The sequence below is a fragment of the Gorilla gorilla genome, chromosome 2 (assembly GCF_029281585.2).
Source record: "Gorilla gorilla gorilla isolate KB3781 chromosome 2, NHGRI_mGorGor1-v2.1_pri, whole genome shotgun sequence".
Lineage (NCBI taxonomy): Eukaryota > Metazoa > Chordata > Mammalia > Primates > Hominidae > Gorilla > Gorilla gorilla.
The window spans coordinates 20,007,093-20,029,509 of record NC_086017.1 but is presented as its reverse complement, the minus strand read 5'-3'; the positions used below and the strand labels follow the sequence as shown (position 1 = coordinate 20,029,509).

At 50.4% G+C, this 22,417-nt stretch overlaps 1 protein-coding gene across 3 annotated transcripts in view; it reads right to left on the bottom strand.

Moving 5' to 3' along the window:
* The window catches only part of IRAK2 (interleukin 1 receptor associated kinase 2), a 78,807-nt gene that overhangs the window by 44,570 nt on the left and 11,820 nt on the right, over positions 1 to 22,417 (bottom strand). For 2 of the 3 annotated variants that reach the window (XM_031009246.3, XM_055382938.2), the window contains exon 2: positions 21,031 to 21,213. The exons of the other annotated variant lie outside the window; for it this stretch is intronic. In XM_031009246.3, the coding sequence (XP_030865106.2) occupies positions 21,031 to 21,213 (183 nt within the window). The remainder of the gene's footprint in view (positions 1 to 21,030; positions 21,214 to 22,417) is intronic. 3 annotated transcript variants of the gene reach the window in all.

Here is a 22,417-nt window from a genome sequence, read left to right as displayed (position 1 = left end):
ACAACCTCCCTTTCACACAGTGGAGACACACGCATCCTTCCCACCTGATGGATGGGAATCCTAAAACAGCAGCCATGGCCACTGAGGACGGGCTGTACCGGGCCCAGGCCCAGCTGCACAGACATGAATCCTCACAACATCTCTGCTTCTCATCCCTGTTCAGAGATGAGGAAACTGAGGCCTGCGCAGGTTAAATGACTTGCTAAGATCACATGCCAAAGGCACGCAGGACTGGCCGAAGAACTCCCCTGACTTCTCGAGGGTAATCATTTCCTTTTTACATCAACTTGGGAAACCCCAAAGGTGCTTCGAGGGTGTGTCAACCTCAGCTTCCAGCCAGCTTCTCAGAGCTGCTCTGTGAAACAGCTTCCTCTCCCCTCCTCCACTGGGCCCTGATCTTATCCCTTCTGGCTGGGCCCTGCCGCCAGCTCAGGCAGCCTCCACACCCTTGCCAGGCTACCTCTTACCAAAGTATACATCTGGCCTCGTCACTTCCCTGCTTGAAGCCTTTATGGGGCTCCCCATTGCCTAGATAATGTCCACACTCCTTAGCCGGAATCTTTCTGTCTCCCCAGTGCCTCCCAGATAAAACCCGATTCTATAGCCCTGCATTCAAGTCCCTCATTCTCTGGTGGTTTGGGATAGGCTCATGTTTGAGAATGACAAACACTGGGGCACTGAAGTCCCAGGAAAGGCTACTGACTCGCTTGATGTCACACAGAGCATGACATAAAGCATGACACAGGGGATGTCACAACAGACGTCCCAGGTAGGGCTGGGACAAAACATCTCCAGCAACATTTCTTTGAACTGGTGAACTGTGCCTCTCTAAACAAAACCAGTTGTTACCCTGGGACCTCGCTTTTCAAACCCAAGCTTTTGACCTAAAATAATAGGACCTAAATTTGCATAGCACCACACTGGTATGGCACGATGCATATTTATTTAATTTTCACAGCAATCTCTGGTAGTTCATAGGTTTATCTGCATTTTATTTTTGAGCATATTGAGGCTCAGATAAGTGAAATGACTTGTGTCAAGTAAAACAGCCAACAACAGTCAAACCTGGGACTGGTTTCACTGTCTCCCACCTAGCTAGGGCAGAACTATTGAAACACCACTGCCATCACTGCCACCACCAGCCCCAATTCCCCCAGGGGCAGACGCCCCAATCCCCAGACAAACAGGAACAAAGGGGTGATCACTGACTTCCCCAGGGTGGGAGGAGTTGGGGAGACATCGGGAATGCACAAAAATAACAACAAGGCTGAATGTCGGGGGGTGATGAGTGGCTTCGTCCTTGTGTTTTCTTTACAGTCACTGACATTTTAAATAAATTTTTGTTTTGTTTTGTTTCGTTTTGTTTTGTTTTCTGAGACGGAGTCTCGCTCTGTCGCCCAGGCTGGAGTGCAGTGGTGTGATCTCGGCTCACTGCAAGCTCCGACTCTCGGGCTCACGCCGTTCTCCTGCCTCAGCCTCCCATGTAGCTGGGACTACAGGCACCCACCAGCACGCCCGGCTAATTTTTTCTATTTTTAGTAGAGACAGGGTTTCACCGTGTTAGCCAGGATGGTCTCGATCTCCTGATGTCATGATCCGCCCTCCTCAGCCTCCCAAAGTGCTGGGATTACAGGCGTGAGCCACCGCGCCCGGCCTAAGTGGCTTCTTCCTTGTGTTTTCTTTACTGTCACTGACATTTTAAATACAATTTTTTTTTTTTTTTTTTTTGAGACGGAGTCTCACTCTGTCGCCCAGGCTAGAGTGCAGTGGCACAATCTTGGCTCACTACAAGCTCCGCCTCCCAGGTTCACGCCATTCTTCTGCCTCAGCCTCCCGAGTAGCTGGGACTACAGGCGCCCGCCACCACACCCGGCTAATTTTTTGTATTTTTAGTAGAGACAGGGTTTCAGCGTGTTAGCCAGGATGGTCTCGATCTCCTGACCTCATGATCCGCCCTCCTCAGCCTCCCAAAGTGCTGGGATTACAGGCGTGAGCCACCATGCCCGGCCCTCCTTTGGACAACTTTTATGAAGACTAATGGAGACACTACTTAGCTCAAAATATGGGACCTTTATTTCTGTGGTGGTTGTAGTCTTAAAATATTGGTTATCTCTTAAATAGTCCTCATATTGAGGATAAGAAGAGTAGGATGAGAGTCTTTTAGTTTTCTTTTTCTTTTTCTTTTTTTTGAGACAGAGTCTTACTCTGTTGCCCAGGCTGGAGTACAGTGGCGGAATCTCGGCTCACTGCAACCTCTGCCTCCTGGATTCAAGCGATTCTCCTGCCTCAGCCTCCTGAGTAGCTGGGATTACAGGTGTGCAACACCACATCCAGCTAATTTTTTTTTCTGTATTTTTAGTAGAGATGGGGTTTCACCATGTTGGCCAGGCTGGTCTTGAACGCCTGACCTCAAGTGATCAACCTGCCTCGGCCTCCCAAAGTGCTGGGATTACAGACGTGAGCCACCACGCCTGGCCTGTTTTATATTGTGGGGTTTTTTTCTTTGTGATTTATTCATATCATAGAATTTGTCAACAAAATCATTATGCATTATTTACACAGTAAAGTATACTTCTTTTAAAAAAAATCAGTTAGCAAGCTAGCTAAAGTAATGACGAGAACTGAGTCTTCCAAGCTAGTGTGAGTAGCGTTTGCCCTGGGGACCCCTCTGGCTCCAGTGAGCAGACGATGAATCAGCCCTTCATGAGATTCAGATCCACCTCACTTCTGTTTTTCACCAACGAATGTCCACGTTGTGTATTGATACGTTCAATTCAAGCACCCTCCCCACAACCCTGGAGATCTCAAGTCAGGAAGCTGAGGCTGAGTGGGGAACAAGACCTTCCCAAGGGAAACAGGGAGGCAGGCAGCACTGAGGCAGGAAGGCGGGGTCTCCTCCCAGAACCACTGACGTAAGGGCACCCAGAGAACATGCACTTCTCTCCCCACCTGGGCTCCACGGGCACTTCAGTGGTTCGATAGGCCACGCCCCCCCATCCTGATTGCCATCAGGCCAAGGCCTTTGTGGCTGAAACTCAGAGTCTAGAAGCCAGTTTCTTTCCAACAAGGGCCTTGCCTGCAGGAATCACAGGATCACTGTCTGCCTCATGGCATCCCACTGCCTTCCACAGGCCCAGGAGGAGAATAAACAGTCCCTAGGCCGGGCATAGTGGTTCACGCCTATAATCCCAGCACTTTGGGAGGCCAAGGCGGGTAGATCACCTGTGGTCAGGAGTTCTGGACCAGCCTGGCCAACATGGCAAAACCCCATCTCTACTAAAAATACAAAAATTAGCCAGGCGTGGTGGTGCACACCTGTAGTCCCAGCTACTCAGGAGGCTGAAGCAGGAGAATCGCTTGAACCTGGGAGGCAGAGGCTGCAGTGTGCTAAGATTGTGCCACTGCACTCCAGCCTAGGCAATAGAGCAAGACTCTGTCTCAAAAAACAACAACAACAGAAAACCAGTCCCTTGTACAGAATGACAATGAACAATGCCGGGGTGAGTGCTGATTCAAGCGCGGGTCTGGAACAGAGCTGTCACTCCCAGGGTGCACAGAAGTGAAAGCTCTGCCTGTGCTCCCTTGGAAGGCTCCCCCCTGCCACTCCCAGTCCTCATCTTTCCCAGCCTCCCCTCTCTGGCAGGGAGAGACTGCCTCTCTCCCTCCACCCTCCCTCCTCAAACTGCCTCAAGTGGGGCTTATGCTCCTGGAAAGGCTTGTCATCCTTGTGACATCTGTGTCAAAAGGGCAGCAGTGGCTCCCCTGGCTCAGGGCTGGCTGGGCTCGCTGAAGTCACTTCCCAACAGTGACCTCCTGCAGAGGCCAGGCCCGCAACAGTATAAAATGCTCCCTAAAGGTCTCACCTACACCCAGAACCGCCCATGACCCCAGCAAATGAGGCACCTTCTCCTTGTTGGAGGCCTGCCTGGCTGAGCCTCATTGTTCTCATCAGTAAAAGGGGGATGAGGGTGATACTTACAGCCTTACTTAACTTCAGTGTCCTGTTCCTTTTTTTTTTTTGAGACAGGGTGTTGCTCTGTCACCCAGGCTATGCAGTGGTGTGATCACAGCTCACTGCAGCCTCAAACTCCTGAGCTCAAGCTATCCTCCTCACTTAGCCTCCCATGCCGCTGGGATTACAGGCAACACCACGCCCAGCTAATTTTTAATTTTGTGTAGAGACAGCATCTCACTATGTTGCCCAGCCTGGTCTCAAACTCCTAGGCTCCAGTGATCCTCCCACCTTGTCCTCCCAAAGCGCTGGGATTACAGGCCTGAGCCACTGCTCCCAGTCCAGTGTCCTATTCAGGATGTTTTGTTCAGCACAAATCTTTGCCTCTCTGTCAAAACACATTTGGCAGGAACATCAAGGCCACCAACCCATTTGTGGCCGACCTCTGTGGGCTCCACCCGTGGGGAAGATAAAAAATGTCATTATGTTTTCATCCTAAAGAGAGTCCAGCTTTTCTCTTTCTTTTTCTTGTTCCTTCTGCAGTGACATGTGGTGGCCCCACCTGGCACCACAGGGCACTTGGAAGTGAGCAGGAGTGAGGAACAGATGGGGAGGGGCGGTGTCGGCAGGGCTACCTGTGACCAGACCTGTCAGTACACTTGGGACTAACATCCACCCTCCCACACAAGAGGCACCAGGTCACGCCAGCCACGGATGTAAGCCAACAGAGCCCCACGTCAGCCCCAACAAGAAGTTTTGGTTTCCTGTGAAACCCCCATCTTCGCAAGCTTTGAGTTTTTAGATGTCTTTAAAATTCAAGCAATAAATGGTGCGTATAAACATGAACCTCCCTCATCTCCACCCTGGAGCTGCCGGCATGGTCTGAGCTGGGTGGATGGGCAGGCCCATGCATGCCTGTCCCACTGTCCAAACATGAAGATGGAGAAAATGGCCTCTGTCCTCATCCCTCCAAACCTGCTCCCTGCTAGCTAGAAAGACGCAACGCCCACTCATTCAGGCTGGCACACCAGAGAGCTAGTGAAATAAAAATAGAATACCAAAGGCAGGATGAGGCAAAGGAGGCCAAATGCCTACAAGAAAGGGCTGTGACAAGCTTTAACTCTCGCACTGAGCTTCCTGTCTGCCAAGGCCAAGGCTCAGGAGTGAGCTGCTCAGGGACTTCTTATCACAGATAGACAGGGGCAGCCTCAGGCTTCCAAGACAGCACTCTTTCCTCCCAGGATTAAATTCTCAAGAGAATTCCACACATAAAGTTGATTCTGCAGGATCATGAGATCCAAAAACACAGACTGTGATCAAAGAGTAGAACTAGGATCACAAGAGTAAGCGTGGGGAAGCGTCGGCTCTGGCTTGAACCAGACCCAAGCTCTGCGATTCCAGCTTCACGTCCAGGCATAGACCTCCTAACCCTCTGAGCTTCATGCGCCTCTCCTGTGGAGTCAGAATAATAACCCCACACCTCCCAGGGCCGTCCCAGGGCTCCATGATGACAAATGTGAAGTGGCTGGCCCAGGGCAAGGGCCCGCAACACTGTGCAAACAGCCACCCTCCTTCAGTTCTGCCAGAAAGGTGCAGATAGAAAAGAACCTCTGATTCCCAACTCGGGCCTCCGAAGGAAGCATTTAGGGTGGAAGGCTATTTTTAACATTTTAAACACTCTAATGGAAACCGATTCTACGTGGGCAGCAACTTGGTGCACAGTCCCGAGAGGTACAGTGGCCATGAGAGCAAAGTAACATAGGAGCCCAGCAGCAGGGGAGGTGGGGGCCTGTGCCCACGCCATTGGCAGCCAGCTTCAGTCACACACTGGAGGTGGGCAGCCCAGGGTTCTCCCTGCTGGGACCCCCAGGGATGGGAAGGGGATGCAGGTGACGGAAGGAACAGCTAATCTATAGCTTAGGTGGCCACAGGCACCAGAAGGTTGACATGGCGGTTCTCAGACAGAGTCTGGATTTTTTGTTTTTGTTTTTGAGGCAGAGTCTTGCTCTGTGACCCAGGCTAGAGTGCACTGGTGCAACCATAGCTCACTGCAGCCTCTACCTCCCAAGTTCAAGCAATCCTCCCACCTCAGCCTCCCAAGTAGCTGAGACTACAGGAGCACGCCACCACGCCACGCTAATTTTGTTTTTGTTTTTGTTTTTTTTGGTAGAGACAGGGTTTTGCCATATTGCGCAAGCTGATCTCAAACTCCTGGGCTCAAGCAATCTACCTGCCTTGGCCTCCCAAAGTTCTGGGATTACAGGTGTGAGCCATTGCACCCAGCCTGGAATCTGGATATCTTTGAAAGCTGCCTTGCTGAGGCTGAGAACCCACAGTGATTAGGGCTGAGTCCCAGATACAAGGAGGAAATGGGGGAGGGGCAGAAGCGCTTCTCTGTGCCCCTGTCATGGTTCACCAGAGCTGGTTGCCAGGCATGATTTCTTTTTCTCTCTGATTTGTTTTCGGAATGCCTGTGCTCTTCCTAATGAGCATGAATCACTGATGCCACGGAAGGCAAATGAACTCCCAGCAGTCTGGAGTGTGTCCTGCAGTCAGGCTCACCAGCAGGGGGACCCTCCTAAGCCTTGGCTTCCTCATCCGAAAAATGAGATGTGGAAGTGGACCCCCGACCCCGAGACCAGCCGTGAGGATAAAAAAATTAACACCCAGCAGATCTAAACTACCATCATTTGCTGTAGTCTCGCTCTGTTGCCCAGGCTGGAGTACAGTGGCACGATCTCTGCTCATTACAACTTCTGCCTCCTGGGTTCAAGCGATTGTCCTACCTCACCCTCCCGAGTAGCTGGGATTACAGGCACACACCATCAAGCCTGGCTAATTTTTGTATTTTTAGTAGAGACGGGGTTTTGCCATATTGGCCAGGCTGGTCTCGAACTCCTGACCTCAGGTGATCCATCCGCCTTGGCCTCCTACTACTGTTATTATAATGACCACTCTAACTCTAGGTCAGGCTTTTTTTCCTAAGTTCTTTCCCATATCTGTGGCCTATTTAATTCAGGTAACAGCTCTGGGGGATAATTGCTACCAAGTATAAGGTAGTTGTCTTATATCTGAAGAAAGCGAAGCCTAGAATGCAGATTTATTTATTATGTGCTTGTTTATGCCCCACTTCCTTCGGGAGAAAGGATTAAAGGATGTTTATGGGTGCTGGGCCTTTGGCTGACGGGGCCTGGGCCGTCACACTAGCTGCGTGAGAACATTTCACACGGTGGCAAATCCAGGAGCTGTTGGAGCAGAGGGGACTCAGAGCTGGCAACAAGGTCTTTCCTGGGTGAGCACACTCTGGAAACTCCCCCCAACCCTTCACGCCCGTCAAACTACACAGTAATTTGTTCTTAAGCTGACTCATGTGGCCCGAATAGATCCCTTCCAGAACAAACAAAAGTGATTCAGCTGTAACTAAAGCACCCTCGTGCCAGCTGGCTCTATCAGGGACAAACACAGCTTTCCGCGCCCTCTCTTTTCCTTTCCCTCCTAATCCCTGGGTTTGGCCCTCCAGGCCATACACAGTCACACACAACACACAACAGACACACACACACACACAAACTCCCAACTCAAGCTAGACCTGAAATGAGGCAAACCTGAGAGCACAGCCTGCCTTCCTAATTGTGCGATCCCTGGTTCTCCAGTGAACTTGTACTCCACCTGCTGCTGAAATGACTCATTCTTTCTCATTCATTCATTCATTCATTTTGTGTTAGGGAATAGGGAATCCTTTATCAAAACTGCCATAATACTGACATTAAGCTAGTTAAATAAAAGACATCTAATTATAAACTGGGAGGAGCTCTATGCTGAAAACAAACTCGAGGGAGGGGTGCCTGATGGACCTACTTCCATAGGCTGGCCAGGAAAAGCTGCCATGAGAAGGGGCCACATATGCAGACACCCAGAGGATGAAAAGGACTAGCATGGAAGAATGTAGGGAAGCTGGGGAGAGACAGCATTCCAAGGAGAGGGAACACGTGTGCAAAGGTCCTTAGGCAGCAAACACTTGGCATATCCCCGCAAGTGAAGGATGGCCGTAGTGGCTGAGGGGAATGACTGAGGGGGAAAGTGGTAGAGGTGAGGTTGAAGAGCCGGGCAAAGGTAGACCATGCAGGGCCTTGTAGGCCACAGTTAGGCAGAACCTTACTGTAAGCGCCCTGGAACTGAGGTAACCTGTAGCTGAGAGAGTACTTACCAAATAACCATCTGCTCTGTCTCATACTCCTGCCTCCTTAGCAATTAGGCTGGGCGTCATGACTGGTTCTAGCCAGTGGATTTTTTTTTTTTTTTTTTTTTTGAGACAGATTCTCGCTCTGTTGCCCAGGCTGGAGTGCAGTGGCGCGATCTCGGCTCACTGCAAGCTCCGCCTCCCGGGTTCAAGCAATTCTCCTGCCTCAGCCTCTTGAGTAGCTGGGACTACAGGCACCCGCCACCACGCCCGGCTAATTTTTTTTTATTTTTAGTAGAGACGGGGTATCACCATGTTAGCCAGGATGGTCTCAATCTCCTGACCTTGTGATCCGCCGACCTCGGCCTCCCAAAGTGCTGGGATTACAGGCGTGAGCCACCGCGCTCGGCCTAGCCAGTGGATTTTAAGTGAAGATGCTATCTATCACTTCCTGGACAAAGCACTTAACAGCTAGTGAGCCTCTTCCATCCCTCTCTTCCCCAGCCACAGTGACTTTGGAAGCCACATGTTCTAGATGACATAGCTGGCTACAAGAATGCAGGAGGCTGCATGACCCTTACTGGACTTCAGGTGAGTGGGAAATCAATATTTGTTGCATTGAGGAACTAGATTTCAAGGTTTATCTGATACTGCAGCATAACCGAGCCTATCCTGGCTAATGCGTCATCTGAGTATGTGTCCAAAACTTGCAACTGGAGGAGACTAGTTGTAAGAGCTAAGCATCTAGCAGGAGTTCAATAAAGGATGGTTCACTGCACCCTAGCTCTTACCCTTCGTCTCTGAAACACTGGGGACTGGCTTAGAGGCATTCCACACTCTGTTCATTCTAACACCACTCTCGAGACCAACGGTGATTAAAGCCTTGCTTTTCTCCAATGGAATAACGAATGCATGGAAGGAAAAGGTCAAGTGACCTGTCCTTAGCCACTCAGCAATTAACTTTAAGAAAACCTGTAGCTGGGCGTGGTGGTGGGCGCCAGTAGTCCCAGCTACTCGGGAGGCTGAGGCAGGATAATTGCTTGAGTCCACGAGGCAGAGGTTGCGGTGAGCCAAGCTCATGCCACTGCACTTCAGCCTGGACAACAGAGTGAGACTCTGTCTCACAAAAAAAAAAAAAAAGAAAAAAAGAAAACCTCACCATCTCGTATGCTTTGAACCTTCCCAGTCTACAAGAAAAGTAGATAGGGCAATGTCTTTACCCATTTTCCAGATGGGGCAAGTGATGATGCAATCCAGTAACCTACCAAGAAGGGGGGGTAAGGTCAGGCAGACCTGAATTCCCATGTTGGCCTCATCACTATGGGCTATGTGGCCTTGGGAAATTACTTAATCTCTGAGCCTCAGTTTCCTCTTCTATAAAATAGGGATAATAAGAGTTGTGAGAAAAGATGCTTACCTGGCACATATCAGGTGCTAAATACAAGCTATTACTAGAACCCAGGTGCTCTGACCCCTGGCCTGTGGTTTTGGCCCAAAACAGTGTCACCTCCAGTGGCAAGTCTGCAGTGGGCAGGGTCTGGATGTAGGCATGTTCTGTTGTGCCCTAGCAGCTGGAAAGGGGCGGAGGCGGGGCAGCCTTCCAAGAGAGCAGACACACAAGCCCTGTCTGGACCTGGCACAGCCCGGCCCCTTCCGGAGAGGAAGGGTTCATTCTCTTCTGTTTCATTTTACATAGCAGCCCCAAATTTTCCACTCAATGAGAGCCCAGCTCCAGGAAGGAAATGACTCTGGCCGAGATGCCAAACCCAAAGTTAGAAACTGTCAGAGTTGCACAACCAAGAAGAAACTGCATGAAAATTGTGAAACTCAAGACTTCAGGAAGATAGTAGCAACAGATGGGAAGAGAAAACCTTGGTCACTTCCCAAATCCCTTCAGATTCCTGAAGTGTCTTCCTGTCCTACTCAGTTGACATCTGGAACCTCACAGGCCCAGCCCCCCAGGCCATATAGTGGCCAAAACAGGGGATACTCCCAGGTGGAAGCCCTCCAACGTCTTCCCTTCACTCGCCGGTGAAAGCAAACTCTTGGCAGTAGCCTGCATGGCGCTGGGTGGCCTGACCCTGCCCTGTCCCCAGCCTCAGCCCACCCCCAGGCCTTTGTACATGCTGCTCCCCCCGGCTAGATATGTGTGTGTGGTCCTTCACTTCTTGGTCCACTATTCCTTACGGAGGAGGCTCAAGTTTCACTGCCTCAGAGAAACTTCCCCTGATGAGATCAAATCCTCTCATCTTGTACTCTCCTACCTGCCCTCCCCACCTGACCTACATTTATCCTTTGAGCACTCATACTGCAGTGGGTGACATGCATCTGTGTGTTAGCTTCTTACAATTCATCTCCCACTGGACTGTAAGCTCCTTGAGGCCTGAGACCTTGGCTGTGTTTTCATGGTTGCATCCCCAGCATCTAGCACACGGTAGGCACTCAGTAAATGTATTTTTAGGCCAGGCGCAGTGGCTCATGCCTATAATCCCAACACTTTGGGAGGCCACGGCGGGTGGATCACTGAGGTCAGGGATTCAAGACCAGCCTGGCCAACACGGCAAAACCCTGTCTCTACTAAAAATACAAAAATTAGGCCAGGCACAGTGGTTCACACCCGTAATCCCAGCACTTCGGGAGGCCAAGGCAGGGGGATCACCTGAGGTTGGGAGTTTGAGACCAGCCTGACCAACATGGAGAAACCCTGTCTCTACTAAAAATACAAAATAAGCCGGGCGTGGTGGCGCATGCCTGTAATCCCAGCTACTCGGGAGGCTGAGGCAGGAGAATCACTTGAACCCAGGAGGCAGAGGTTGTAGTGAGCCGAGATTGCGCTATTGCACTCCAGCCTGGGCAACAAGAGCGAAACTCCATTTCAAAAATAAATAAATACCTAAATAAATAAATAAAATTACAAAAATTAGCCAGGCGTGGTAGTGCATGCCTGTAATCCCAGCTACTCAGAGGTTGAGGCACAAGGATCGCTTGAACCCGGGAGGCGGAGGTTGCAGTGAGCCGAGATCGAGCCACGGCACTCCAGCCCAGGTGACAGGGTGAGACTCCATCTCAAAAAAAGACAAAAAATGTATTTTTAGTTCCTTATTAACTCTCTTGTCCAGCTCCTGTATATCTAAATCCCTGTGGCAGGGCAGAGGGAGAATTTCACCTCACAGGCCAGTGCACCCAGTTTCCAGACTCCACCCTCAGAGCCAGAGCCATCTGCTCCCCACCATCTACAGGCTCAGCACCTAACCCAGCCTTTGGTGGCACTTAATCAGCTCTAGAGCTCAGCATTGATTATAGTGGATTCTCCTCTGCCTGGGCGCCACAGCTGGGATACTCACTTCTGCCTCAATTCCTGCTCTTAAGCCCCTAAGATGCCAGTATAGAAGGTCTGGAGCCCGGCCCACAGTCCCCTCCTAAGCCTGGTCATCTGGAAAAATCCCTCTCGGGAGTAGGCCTCTCATCGTTAAGCCCCAGGGTGATGGTGGACCCTAGCCCCAGAAACAGACTCTTCTCACACTGGATGCTGGTCTGAACATACAAGTACTGCCTCTGACCCCCTAGGTTCTCCATCATGGGGCTTCCCTGAGATGCAAAGCACCCTCACCATGGCCACCATTTCCCCAGAGCAGTGACTCGCAAAGTATAGTGATCTCATGGGCATATTAGTATCAAATGAAAAGGAGTACCATGGTCAAATATGAATGGGAAACAATAGCCTAAATAAGTCTCTTTGCTGCAGGACGTATCAGAGCCTTCCCAGTTGGTGTGCATTGTAAATCTCCAAAGGCAGAGGCAGTGATAAAGTATGCGGGGTTTCCCGAGTTTAGTTATTCATGAACCCTTTTGTTTGCAGCAGGGTATCTTGCTGGACCAGTCTTCTGAGGCACATGGTGTGGGAAATGCTACTCTAGACCATGATCTGCTACTGCAGATGCCCTGTGCATGCAGTACTCTCCCCATCACAATGAGGCAGCTTTCAATTAGGACACAAAGGCAGTATTCCGCCTTCCTGTCTGACCCAGAGGGTGAATCTTCATCCAAGACCCAGTTCTTTCCTGGAGGGTCAGAGGTCACAACATTCACAGAGGACTATTTTTCAACTAGTCTTTGCCAGAAGATGGGAAGTGAAAGTGGAGAGGAGAGGATAAAAAGGGCTTCATTTTACAAAATGGGGCATCGGGAGACATTGCCTATAGCTTATGGAAGAAATGTAAGTACATTTGTTAACACTGCAAAGCCAACCTATAGAGGGACTGAAAATAGTGATAACAGGTGGAGTCACCCTAATCTGAAAACCTGAAATGCAAAATGCTCCAACATCCAAAACTTCCTGAGCAACAACATGACACTCAAAAGAAATGCACTTCAGATACTGGATTTTCGAATTAGGGATGCTCAGCCACTAAGGATATAATGCAAAAATTCCAAAATCTGAAAAAAAAAAAAAAAAGTTAGCTGGGCATGGTGGTTTGCACTTATAGTCCTAGCTACTTGGGAGGCTGAAGCAAGAGGACTGTTTGAGCCCAAGAGTTCAAAACAGCAGTAAGCTAAGATTGTACCACTGCCCCACTGCATTCCAGCCTGGGCAACAAAGCGAGATTCTGTCTCTATTTAAAAAAAAAAAAAAAAAAAAAAAGGAAAGAAAGAAAACGAAGACCCAGCCTGTAGCTAACAATCCAAGTCAACAAGAATCCCCATCTTGGGGGATCTCAAGAGTCTGCCTCAGCAGCAGGGAAGACTGTGGTACTAACCTTTCTAATAATCGAATCTCTGCTCCACCTTTCCGAGTTCTACTACTGACCCTCAGAAGAGGTTCTCTGCCAAATACAGAGAGCTCAAAGGCAAAAGTCAAATTAAGAGTCCTGCCTTCCCATCCAACTTACTGTTTCAGGTGGCTTCAAGGGAAGCTCCAGGTAAGCACATTAAATTGGGGGGTGAGGGGGCGAGGCTAAGCCCAGAAGCCAGGAAATAACAGACCAAACACTTCAGGGCTAAGAATTAAGATGTGTCTAGGCTGGATCTTCGGCTGTGATTACCACAGCAGAACTGATTAGAAGCCAAGAGAGCAGAAGCTTCTAGTTTTTTGACAGAACTGTGTTGCCAAAGAAACCACAGCTGAATCTGATAAAAGCTGGAGATTATTTGACTCCTACAGCTCCACTCAAGTCCCCAAACCCACACCAGCAGGAGGTGGTTTGTGAAAGCCAAGGAGCCCTAAATAAAAGCACATTCTTTCCAGTTCCGTTTCAGATAAGGCCACAGAGAATAATGAACGTGGAAGCTCCACTTCCCAGAAATCACGGAGGACCAGGTATCAGAGCAGTGTTTTGTTGTTGTTGTTGTTGTTGAGACGGAGTCTTGCTCTGTCACCCAGGCTTTGTGCAGTGGCACAATCTTGGCTCATTGCAATCTCTGCCTCCCAACAATCTCTGCCTCCTGGTTCAAGAGATTCTCTTGCCTCAGCCTCCCGAGTAGCTGGGATTACACGTGCCCACCGCCACCTCTGGCTAATTTTTGTATTTCCATTTTTATTTATTTTTGAGACGGAGTGTAGCTCTGTCGCCCAGGATGGAGTGCAGTGGCACAGTCTCAGCTCACTGCAAACCTCCACCTCCCAGGTTCAAGCAATTCTCCTGCGTCAGCCTCCCAAGTAGCTGAGATCACAGGCCTGAGCCACCACGCCTGGCCTAATTTTTGTATTTTTAGTAGAGACGATGTTTCACCATGTTGGCCAGGCTGGTCTTGAACTCCTGACCTCAAGTGATCCACCCACCTCAGCCTCCCAAAGTGCTGGGATTACAGGCGTGAGCCACCGCGCCCAGCCAGAGCAGTGGTTCTTTTTTTTTCTTTTTTTTGAGACGGAGTTTCGCTCTTGTTGCCCAGGCTGGAGTACAATGGTGCGATCTTGGCTCACCACAACCTCTGCTTCCCAGGTTCAAGCGATTCGCCTGCCTCAGCCTTCCTTAGTAGCTGGGATTACAGGCATGCGCCACCACGCCCGGCTAATTTTGTGTTTTTAGTAGAGACAGGGTTTATCCATGTTGGTCAGGCTGGTCCCGAACTCCCGACCTCAGGTGATCCGCCTGCCTGGGCCTCCCAAAGTGCTGGGATTACAGGCATGAGCCACCGCGCTAGGCCGAGCAGTGGTTCTTAAACCTCAAGGTGCATCAGAATCATCTGGGGAACTTAAGCCAGACTGCTGAGCCTCACCCCTAGAGTTTCCGAATCAGCAGATGAGGTGGGGCCCAATAATTTGCGTTTCTAACAAGTTCCCAGGTGATACTGATGCTTAGGATGCTTTGAGAATCACAGATCACTCAGAACCAAGGGCTGCCAGATGGCCCAAGCAAAGAACTTACTCCTTTACCAGGGAATGGAGTTTTGGCCCGGCGCAGTGGCTCACGCCTGTAATCCCAGCACTTTGGGAGGCCGAGGCGGGCGGATCACGAGGTCAGGAGATCACCCTGGCTAACACGGTGAAACCCCGTCTCTACTAAAAATACAAAAAAAAAAAAAGCCGGGCATGGTGGCGGGCACCTGTAGTCCCAGCTACTCGGGAGGCTGAGGCAGGAGAATGGCGTGAACCTGGGAGGCGGAGCTTGCAGTGAGCCGAGATCACGCCACTGCACTCCTGCCTGGGCGACAGAGCAAGGCTCCGTCTCAAAAAAAAAAAACAAAAAAAAACAAAAAACAAAAAACAAAAAAAAAAAAACACAAGAAAACCCCACAAAAAAACAGGGAAGGGAGTTTTACAATTGCTCCTCTGCCAGATTTGTTGACTGCTATAGACAAGTAACTACCTCGTGTTTCTCATCTCAAGTGGGAGTTTTTTATTGTGGCTTCCTGTTCAAATTCCACCATTGAATTTGGGTGTGCTGGGGGAAGGGGATGCAGACAGCTTCTCTTTGGTTGAGAGGCCCTGGGTCACTGGGGCCATTAGAGAAGGCTACACATCACCCACACATACCAGACTTGTCCTAAAGGAAGTGACTGATTAGGCCCCCAGGCCTATCTCCCTTGTGGAAAGCAGATGTTTTATGCAGGTCAAGACAGGTGTATACAGATATCTGGGTGGCCAAAATGGACCGTGGCAGAAACTGCTAATGGTCCCTCCAATACTGATTTCCTCCTTTTCTAGAGTACTAGAAGCTTTAGTTACACATAAAACCTTGCAACTAAAGATTACATTTCCCAGCCTCCCTTGCAAGCAGGTGTGGTTCTGTGACCAGGTTTGGCCAATAGCTTATGAGGGAAAGTAGGTGAGCAACTTCCTGGTCATGTCCTTAAAAGAAGTGGAGTGTACCCACCATTTTCCTCTTTTTCCCTTCTTGCTGTCTGCGATGTGCATGTAGGGGCACAGAGGGGCCATCTCAGATGTGAGAAGTCTTGTGTCCACACTGGCAGAACAGTAAAGAAGAAAGAGCCTGGGCCACAAAACCACGGAGCTGCCACATGAGCCCGGGGCAGCCTGGCAGTCACAGGAGAGGGAAATGAACGCCTGTCTTTTCTCAGCCACTGTGGTCTGCGCTTGTTTTACAGTAGTGAACCTGGAAGGCTAATAGAGGAGACCAAGACATGGATGGCTAAAAGAGGAAAAAGGGGCTGACTCTGGCCAGCAGATTTGCTAGGGCAAGGAATGGGTAGCTGCTTTCTGTTCTAAGCCTTCTGTACTGATTTATTCTAATTCTCTTATTTATTTATTTTTTTTTTTTTTTTGAGACGGAGTCTCGCTCTGCCGCCAGGCTGGAGTGCAGTGGTGCCATCCTGGCTCACTGCAAGCTCCACCTCCCGGGTTCCCACCACTCTCCTGCCTCAGCCTCCTGAGTAGCTGGGACTACAGGCACCCGCAACCACGCCAGGCTAATTTTTGTTTGTTTTAGTAGAGGCAGGGTTTCACTGTGTTAGCCAGGATGGTCTTGATCTCCTGACCTTGTGATCTGCCCGCCTCAGCCTCCCAAAGTGTTGGGATTACAGGCTTGAGCCACTGCGCCCGGCCCATTCTAATTCTTAGAGTATTCAGTGTTTGACAAATTAAATAACTACGGCCTTGGCAACTAAGGCTGAGGAAATATCAAGGAACAGAGACCCACAGAGCCAGCCCTCTACCCATTCAGACCAGGCAGCCACTGCCGTTCACATTTCAAGAGACTGTGCAGGGATATGGCCCCCAGTGGGCCCCTGTCGTACCACTGAGTTCAAGCATGGCCTTCAAAAGGCCACAGTCACATCCAGGCACATGCCCTGGAGAGGTAAGTCCCTCAGGAAGCCACTTCATGTCCAGGGTGGGGCTTTCAAGTACTGTTTTCTTCAAATTTATCGTTAACACCCTTTAAGAGGTGGTGGGTATCCAGCCAGGCGCAGTGGCTCACGCCTGTAATCCCAGCACTTTGGGAGGCCGAGGCAGGCGGATCACGTGGTCAGGAGATCGAGACCATCCTGGCTAACAGGTGAAACCCTGTCTCTAACTAAAATACAAAAAATTAGCCGGGCGTGGTGACGGGCACCTGTAGTCCCAGCTACTCGGGAGTCTGAGGCAGGAGAATGGCGTGAACCCAGGAGGCGGAGCTTGCAGTGAGCCGAGATCGTGCCACCGCACTCCAGGCTGGGCGACAGAGTGAGACTCCGTCCCAAAAAAAAAAAAAAGAAAGAAAATGATGTAGCTGGGCACAGTGGCTCACACCTGTAATCCCAGCACTTTGGGAGGCCAAGGCCGGTGGATCACCTCGGGTCAGGAGTTCGAGACCAGCCTGGCCAATATGGTGAAACCCCGTCTCTACTGAAAATACAAAAATTAGCCAGGTGTGGTGGCAGGTGCCTGTAGTCCCAGCTACTCGGGAGGCTGAGGGAAGAGAATCGCTTGAACCTGGGAGGCAGAGGTTGCGATGAGCCAAGATTGCGCCACTGCACTCCAGCCTGGGTGACAGAGCAAGACTCCATCTCAAAAAAAAAAAAAAAGAAAAGAAAAAGAAAAAAAAGAAAATGATGCTTACTCAGGAATAGGGCATTGGAATGAGAGTACACGTGCCATAGTAAACTAAGCGTGTATCCAGGGAGGTTTTTCAAAGGAAAAGTGAAGGATAGTTATCTCTATCCTTGAATAACAAGAGTGATTCCAGTCTCCAGGGTCGGATAGGCATTTGCTGGGCAGATGTCCTCGCAGAAGTATTTTTTGTGTGTGGTTACAATGGTCTTTATGCAAGGTTGTGGTTTTTGTAGAGTCTTCCGTGACAGTTATTGTTGTTGGGCATTTATGCATGACAGTCCTCCCTTCACGGCCTTCCCTAGTTCTATTTGTCAGGGTTATTTATTTTTGAAACGGAGTCTCGCTCTGTCACCCAGGCTGGAGTGCAGTGGTGCAATCTCCCCTCACTGCAACCTCCGCCTCCCAGGTTCAAGCAATTCTCCTGCCTCAGCCTCATGAGTAGCTGGGACTACAGGAGCCCAGCTAATTTTTTTGTATTTTTAGTAGAAACAGGGTTTCACCATGTTGGTCTGACTGGTTTCAAACTCCTGACCTCAGGTGATCTACCCACCTCGGCCTCCCAAAGTGATGGGATTACACGCGTGAGCCACCATGCCCAGCCAAGGGTTATTTTTTTTTTTTAACACAAAATCACTCCATGTTGATTCTGACAACTTTCGCAGGGGGAATGTAGGGAGAGGAACGGCAGCGGCTCAGGAGCACTGGGCAGGGAGGGGTTTCAGGTGGGTTCCAGGAATGGGGAGGCTGTGGCCTGGGCAGCTGACCCTCTCCATTCTGAGGAGGAAGGTGTGCTTAGGGAGGCAGCCAGCAGGGGTGGAGACAGAAGTCCAGGGGATGGGGAGGACCATGACTCAAGAGGAGCCACCACTATGCTGCTGGGGGCACACAGAGGAGTCAGGGTCCAGCCTGTGCAGAAGCAGGCCCAGCCACCGTCCTGTGCTGGAACATCACTCCCCTTGGTAGTCAGATCGCCCCATTCCCGACCCCAGACAGGAAGGCCTGGAAAGTTGCTTGGCAGCTGAAGGGAGGAGATGTTCTCGCTGCCCCACTGGCCTCCCCGTGACTGGTGTGGTCTGCCCCACAATGCCCCCAAAAGCCCAGCCTGGGCTGTAGCTCTAGATCTCTCCACCTGCACGTCCACCACAGCATCCCCTGCTCTCCTGGTTTATCTCAGAGGGTGGTGCTCTCTAGGCCCCCACCCTCAGGCCTTTGCCCCAGTCCCTCCTCCTGGAAGCCCTCAATGACTCCAGAAGACCTGAGGGATAGGCAGGTGCTGAATCTGGTCTGATGGTCCAGCCAGGTGGTTCCCAGCTCAGGAACCCCAGACAGGACAGATCCTCCCCAGGTGTCTGGGGCTCCCACCACTGGCTCCTCAGGGCCCTTGCACATGCTGGCCCCTCTCTCCTGAGCTCTTACCCAATGTGTCATGTGGCTGTCTTCTTCCTATTCCTCTAGGTTCACATCCTCACACTGGCCTTCCTTGACCCCCTGTCCTAGGAGGCTCCCCTATCTGGTCACTGTATCCTGCCTGCCCATTTCTGTACTAGTTTTCCTATGCATTAACTGTCTCCTCACAAGACTGTGTCCTCATGAGGGCGGAGGACCTATCACTTTGCCTGTGCTGTATTCCAGAACCTAGGGTAGAACCAGGCAGGTGCTCAGTTAAGTATCTGCAGAAGACTGGCTCCCTGCCCTACACTGAGGGGGTCTCTTTGGGGATGTGAGGAGGGGTGGGGGTAACCAGACCCCCCATCCCCACTGCCTTCTGCTGAGCACCAGCTGAACATCAGGCACTTATTCTCTTCAACTTCACAGCCACCCTTCAGGGTAGGGAGGTATTACCAGCTAAATATGTCCCCACCACACATGATCCTATTCTCTCAGAGGAGGGTAATTTGTTAATACTAAATATCAATCAACCCTTAAAATGCAAAAACCTTCAACCCAGACATTCCAATACTATAATAGAAAGCCATCCCATGGCTACACTTACATGTGTGCAAAACAGGCTCTATACATCTAAGTGTATCATGACACTATACAGAATAGAAAAATGGCTGGGCATGGTGGCTCACACCTGTAATCCCAGCACTTTGGGAGGCCAAGGTGGGCAGATCACCTGAGGTTGGAAGTTCGAGACCAGCCTGGTCAACATAGTGAAACCCTGTCTCTACTAAAAGTACAAAAAGTTGACTGGGCATGGTGGCTCACACCTATAATCCCAGCACTTTGGAAGGCCAAGGCAGGTGGATCATTTGAGGTCAGGAGTTTGAGACCAGCTTGGCCAACACAGTGAAACCCCGTCTATACTAAAAATACAAAAATTAGCCGGGCATGGTGGTGGGTATCTGTGGTCCCAGCTACTCAGGAAGCTGAGGCAGGAGAATCACTTGAACCCAGGAGTCAGAGGCTGCAATGAGCCGAGATCTCACCACTGCACTCCAGCCTGGGCAACAGAGACAGACTTCATATCAAAAAAAAAAAAAAAAATTAGCTGGATGTGGTAGCAGGCACCTGTAATCACAGCTACTTGGGAGACTGAGGCAGGAGAATCTCTTGAACATGGGAAGTGGAGGTTGTGGTGAGCCAAGATCGTGCCACTGCTCTCCAGCCTGGGAGACAGAGTGAAACTTCATCTCAAAAAAACAAAAAAAAACAACTGAAAAATGCTAGAAGGAACATAAACACATCTCAATAGGGGCAAACAAATCATAGAGCATCTGTCAAAGGAATACAATGTAGCTATTAGAAAGAATGTGTCAATATGAAACAGTCCCCAAGGTCTATTGCTAGGTGAAAAAAAATTCACAATACATGATGTGCTTCTAGCTGTATCAAAAGGGGGTTGCAGGCAGGGTGATGTGACTCATGCCTGCAATCCCAGCACTTTGGGAGGCCAAGGCAGGAGGATCACTTGAGACCAGGAGTTCAAGACCAGCCTGGATCTCTACAAAAAAATGAAAAATTAGTCAGGCATGGTGGCATGTGCCTATAGTCCCAATTACTCAGGAAGTTGAGGCAGGAGGACACTTGAGCCCAGGACATCAAGGCTGCAGTGAGCTTTGATCACACTACTGCTCTCCAGCCTGGGCAGCAGAGCAAGACCCTGTCTCAAAAAAACAGTTTTTTAAAAAGGAATTGCAGATATATAATACCCTTGCCCATGCAGAGAAAATTTCTAGTAAGACAAGCCAGAAAGTTTTACCAATCATTACTTCTTGGGATGTAAAGTGGGGAAAAGAAACAATATGAATCATTTTTGCTGCATGCTTTTTTGAATTTTTGTTATAGCTATTGGGGTTTTTTAAATTAATGTATTTATTTTTGGAACAGATAGCCCAAATTTAAAAGGTACGAAAGAATTTACAGTAAAGTCTCCCTCCAATACTGTGTTCTCTGGCAGCCCAGTTCCTCTCCCCACAGGTAACCACTGTTACCAGTTTCTTTTTTTTGTTTCTTTTTTTTTCTTTTGGAGACAGAGTCTCACTGTCACCCAGGCTGGAGTGCAGTGGTGCAGTCCTGGCTCACTGCAACCTCCGCCTCCCAGGTTCAAGCGATTCTCCTGCCTCAGCCTCCTGAGTAGCTGGGATGACAGGCGCAGGCCACCAAGCCCAGCTAATTTTGTATTTTTAGTAAAGACGGGTTTTCACCATGTTAGCCAGGCCAGTCTCGAACTCCTGACTTCAGGTGATTCACCTACCTCAGCCTCCGGAAGTGCTGGGATTACAGGCGTGAGCCACCGCACCTGGCCTGTTACCAGTTTCTTATGTGCATGGTAAACTCACTCATTAAATTAGTTTTTTAATTAAAAGAGGAAAAAAGTATTAAGGCCAGAGAGTGCAACTCACACGGACGGAAACTGCTCAGGAGCGTGATGCGCCCCGCCCAAGGAGGCCCTGAGTTACTCACAGTTCAGGATGATCTGGGCAGCCCGGTAGAGCTCCAGGCGGCACAGCAGGTCCACAAGTTGCTGGACGGTGGCCTGCCGCATGCCCCACCACCACAGCAGCTCCCGCGTGATGCTCACACCCTGCACCCGCTCCATGGACTTGATCTTCCGCAGCTGGGTCAGGTCTGTGATCACGTAGGAGGCTGGAAGGGAGGGAGAGAACTCTGCTTAGAGTCAGAGAGGCAGTCCCTCTAGGACAGGTCCCCACACTAGCCCCTAGCTGGGCTTTTCCAGGACATCCTCCCCAACCACCCCCTCCACACTGGAAACACCACCATTAGCTGAGGTCCACAGGTGGCCCAAGTGACAACGCTGACTCTGCTGGACACCCATGGGGTCCAGTACATATGACTTAGGAGAAAGACCACGGGACAGGAGGGTCAAAGCCTTGAGCATTGGCTGCTGCTATGCCTGGGGCAGTCACTGCGCCCGTGGGAGCCTCGGTGGATACTAGCTCTGCCTGCCTCCCCTTCTATAATGGAAGGTCCGTGTAGGCAGGGAGCTCTACCTGTTTGGTTCACTGTTACTTCCCCAGAATTGAGAACAGTGCCTGGTTCAGAGTGGAGGTGGGGCCAGGATGAGGGTGAGTCAGGTGAGGCACCTAGGGAAGGAAAATGCAGGAGGCGCTCATCTTCAGGTGGCACCGCAGGACCCTCAGCATCAGCGCCTCCTTACATTTTGCCCTGGGCATCTCATTCCTCTCAGCTAAGTCCCAGTCCTGGTCAGGGGAACTCAACAAGTGTATGAGGCCAGGTGCAGCGGCTCACACCTGTAATTCCAATACTTTAGGAGACCAAGGAGGGATTGCTGGAGCTCAGGAGTTCAAGACCAGCCTGGGCAACATAGTGAGACCCTGTCTCTACAAAAAATAAACAAAGTAGGCCGGGCGTGGTGGCTCACGCCTGTAATCCCAGCACTTTGGGAGGCCAAGGCAGGTGGACCACAAGGTCAGGAGATCAAGACCATCCTGGCTAACACAGTGAAACCCTGTCTCTACTAAAAATAGAAAAATTAGCCGGGCGTGGTGGCGGGCACCTGTAGTCCCAGCTACTCGGGAGGCTGAGGCAAGAGAATGGCGTGAACCCAGGAGGCGGAGCTTGCAGTGAGCCAAGATCACGCCATTGCACTCCAGCCTGGGCGACAGAGCGAGACTCCATCTCAAAACAAAAAAAAGACCCTGTCTCTACAAAAAATTAAAAAAGTAGGCCAGGCGCAGTGGCTTACGCCTATAATCCCAGCACTTTGGGAGGCCAAGGCGGGCAGATCACAAGGTCAGGAGATTGAGACCATCCTGGCTAACATGGTGAAACCTCATCTCTACTAAAAATACAAAAAATTAGCCGGGCG